This window comes from Fragaria vesca, linkage group LG4 (assembly GCF_000184155.1).
Source record: "Fragaria vesca subsp. vesca linkage group LG4, FraVesHawaii_1.0, whole genome shotgun sequence".
NCBI lineage: Eukaryota > Viridiplantae > Streptophyta > Magnoliopsida > Rosales > Rosaceae > Fragaria > Fragaria vesca.
Genome location: NC_020494.1, coordinates 10884993 through 10888676, shown reverse-complemented (window position 1 = coordinate 10888676; position 3684 = coordinate 10884993). Strand labels below are relative to the sequence as shown.

Here is a 3684-nt window from a genome sequence, read left to right as displayed (position 1 = left end):
AAAAGAGCACCAATTTGACAAGAAAAGTTTATAGACACAAATATGCGTTAAACATAAACAGTGCATCCCATTAACTTAATTTAAGATACTTTTCACAACATACTCCACCAAATCTTTGGTCTAAATTCCTATTTACAAAGATTTTGGGAACTAAAATATATACACTAAATGGGTCCTTAGTTTGAACTTTTGCTTTGAATCTTGGCAAACTCGAGTGTTTTTTTCCCTTGCAACTTGTTTGTTACATAGTGTTTGCTGTACTCTCCATGATTATACCTTCTATACTTGCATGGAGTGTTTTCATCCACCAGTTCTTGCACAGGTCCAAGCTCTACCTCATAGCTAGGAGCATAAAATGTCACAATTGAAAGCCTATCTTTCACTTTGTGAGTCACTGCTCTATGCTCCACACTCTTATAGATCCCATTTGTAAGAACCTGTAATTATTTTGATTTCTTAGAAAATGAACAATATTTGAAAAAGAACTGTATAATAAAATTTAATTTCATATAATTTCTCACTTACTTCTATGGTGTCTCCAATGTTGATCACAAGAGCATTGGGAATGGGCTGAACAGATACCCATCTGTCATCTTTGAGGATTTGAAGTCCCACTGAGTTGTCCTTCCCTTGCTGCAGAACTGTTAGGGCACTCCCATCTGAATGAGGGCTTAGACCCAAAACAAGGTCAGGTCTTGAACATGGAGGGTAGTAGTTCATCCTTATGGCTTGAACAGCCTCCCCAAACATCTTCTCAAAGATGTCACCTTTCAAGCCTAGGCTCATGGCTATGTACTTCAACAGATTCTGGCACAGTTTCCTCACCTCTTTTGAATATACCTCTGCAGTTTCACTGGAGGGGAAAATAAAAAGGAAGAAAAAGGTTTAGACACTTTATTAGACATATTCACTTTAGTGAAAACAAGAATTTAAAAACTAAATTTGAGAATAAAGCAAAATCTTTTACCTGAACTTTTCTGGGTTGGTTGGCCATAGACTTGGGTTCCTTATAAACTTAGGTTCAACCCCAAGAGCAAACATGTTGCACCAATCAAGCTTTTGGTCCTCTGATAAAACAAAAGCTTGGCCATATCCTTGAACAGTTCCAGGAGCCATTGGATACTTCTGTTTCTCTGCTAAAGGTAGCATGAAGAAACCCTGGGCTACCTTCTCTATACTCTCAAGCAGACTCAGATCAATCCCATGGTTTACCACCTGCGCGCCATGCATAATATCGCGCTCGAAGTTAGATCATCCAAACTCAAACTTATTAGCAATAGCTGGAGAGAGGCTCATCATGATCTTACATATGTTGTAATGCAAAGCTTAAAAAACCCCGACGAGGGTAAATAACAAAATTTGTACCTGAAAAAATCCCCATTCCTTGCAAGCAGTTGCGAGCTGAGAGATTTCAGTTCTGAGTTCATCTGTGTTTCCACTGGAAAGCTTTGAGAAATTGATTGTGGGAATGTCACTAGAGGATGGTATAGGAGCGGTTAGACTTGTTGGTCTCTCAGTTTTGTCCCTGACAAATCTTTCAGGAATTATGGTGGGTTTAGTCTTTCTCAGCTCTTGGACATCATCAATGTGTCCAACCTTAACAGAAGAAATGGGAATTGGGGCCATGGAAGCAGAAGAGTTTGGAGCTAACAACTAAACCAAATTATTATACACTAGTTCTCTTTGATAGTTCATCTCTTTCACATGCCTGTATTTATAGGCACAGAAAAGCAAAACTTAGGCACTTTATTAATTTCGGAATTCTATTTAAAATTGCAATTGTCACATCTAATATTGGTTGTAGCTTGTGGGGACTTAATTGGTTTATGCACTTTACCAAGTCTAGTCATGCAGTTACATGTAGTGATGTAGGACTTCATTTTGTTTCATTTTTAATTTTTACATGTAACCCTAGCCTTTAGATCCCAGAATATCAACCAAATGACAGTGGTTAAATAGGAGAATAATATGCTAGCTGGATCTCCTTAACTAATTAAAACTAATTAATCAGGTATACGCGCGAATACAAGCACCATTCCATGCAATACTCCATACGTATGATCTAACTCATCCGATCACCTGGTAAAACTTGGGGAATATTAGTTTAAGATACATAATTGTCACTGTTTATCCAGAGTTACTCCATAACTAAACTCTAAACCACAATGGATAAATGAGATGCAAAAATAGTAAGTTAAAAGCTAAGACACAAAGATTTTGATTAAGATATAGAATAAAGAGAAAAAGACCGTTTGCACAAAATAGAAAAAGTCAAACCCCATTTAAATGATAATTTTTTTTATTAGCCCATTTGAATACAAGGTACTTATTTTAAACCCAAATACACAAATCTTTATTAAAATATAATAAAATTATATTTTTAAAGACTTTTTTACCCTTAACCTTTATTTAAAGAGAAAAAATGAAAAAGAAGAAGGGAAGACTTTCCCGGAAGCACACCGGACACCGGCAGCCGCATTCCGGTCGCCGGACTCCGAACTCCGGCAGCCGGATTCCGGTCACCGGTGACCGGAATTTTCCGACGGCCGGAAAATTGCCGGCATCCGGTGGCCGGAATTTTCCAGAAATCTCACTGGATTTTTTTAAATGTCATCGGAATTTACGTGATCTTAACCCAAGTACGAAAAAAAAAGTTTACTACCCCTAGTAAACTTTTACTGGGGGTAGTAAACTTACAAAACAGTATTTTCAAGACCATAATACACACTAGTAAAGTTTACTACCCCTAGTAAACTTTTACTGGGGGTAGTAAACTTACAAAACAGTAGCTTCAATGCCATAATTCACATTGAAAAGGAGAAAAATCAACGTAGATGCGAAAAAATGAAGTTTACTACCAAAACCAGCTTTCACTCTCTGAACCAAAACCAGTCATGGATACTCGTACCACCACCCAGACCCAGACCCCTGATTCCACAACTGAACTAGCAGCAGGTCCAACATGGTCAGCTCTCCTCGGAGAAAACAACTGGGCCGGCCTCCTGGACCCGCTGGACGTCCACCTCCGAACCCTGATCCTCCGTTGCGGCGACTTCTGCCAGGGCACCTACGACGCCTTCAACAACGACGCCAACTCCAAGTACGCCGGGTCCAGCCGCTACGGCCACGCCAACTTCTTCGACAAAGTCATGCTCCAAGACGCCGCCAACTACGAGATCGCCTCCTTCCTCTACGCCACCGCACAAGTCAGCGTCCCGGAGGCCTTCCTCCTCCACTCCATGTCCCGCGAGTCTAACTGGATCGGCTACGTCGCCGTCACCACTGACCAGTACAGCAAGTCCATCGGCCGCCGCGAAATCTACGTCGCTTGGCGCGGCACCACCCTCAACTACGAGTGGGTCAATGTGCTGGGCACCGAGCTCGTATCGGCCGAGCAACTGCTCAGGCCGGAGAACAACAACACAGTAAACAAGACCAACTCCTCCACGAACGAGCTGCTTCCGACGTCCATGTCCGATCGCCACCGAGGTTGACGAACGCCGCATGTGGGGTGAGTCCGGTCCTCAGATCCGATCTGGATTCCGAGAGAGAGAGAGAGAGAGAGAGAGAGAGAGAGAGAGAGAGAGAGAGAGAGAGAGAGAGAGAGAGAGAGAGAGAGAGAGAGAGAGAGAGAGAGAGAGAGAGAGAGAGTAGTAGTAGTAGTAGTAGTAGTAGTAGTAGTAG

At 41.7% G+C, this 3684-nt stretch overlaps 2 protein-coding genes across 2 annotated transcripts in view; both read right to left on the bottom strand.

The window, feature by feature from the left end:
- Window positions 1-1685, bottom strand: LOC101302744 (protein SRG1-like). The gene is made up of 4 exons (XM_004296772.1): window positions 1366-1685; window positions 968-1215; window positions 526-853; window positions 1-437 (listed from the first exon to the last, which is right to left on the bottom strand). The coding sequence occupies exons 1-4, from the start codon at window positions 1624-1626 to the stop codon at window positions 177-179; spliced, it is 1098 nt and encodes a 365-aa protein (XP_004296820.1). The 5' UTR covers window positions 1627-1685; the 3' UTR covers window positions 1-176.
- Window positions 1686-2943: 1258 nt separating this feature from the next.
- Window positions 2944-3684, bottom strand: part of LOC101312824 — a 1319-nt gene continuing 578 nt past the window's right edge. The window contains exon 2 of the mRNA XM_004298067.1: window positions 2944-3023. Coding sequence (XP_004298115.1) covers window positions 2967-3023 — 57 coding nt within the window. The 3' untranslated portion in view covers window positions 2944-2966. The remainder of the gene's footprint in view (window positions 3024-3684) is intronic.

Bases quoted from the DNA above. Each gene is read 5' to 3' on its own strand.
- LOC101302744 (XM_004296772.1), bottom strand. From the start codon at position 1,626: ATGGCCCCAATTCCCATTTCTTCTGTTAAGGTTGGACACATTGATGAT. The intron at 854-967 runs GTAAAAGATTTT...TTTCCCCTCCAG, and splicing joins ACCAACCCAGAAAAGTTCAG to TGAAACTGCAGAGGTATATT. The intron at 438-525 runs GTAAGTGAGAAA...AAATAATTACAG, and splicing joins ACATTGGAGACACCATAGAA to GTTCTTACAAATGGGATCTA.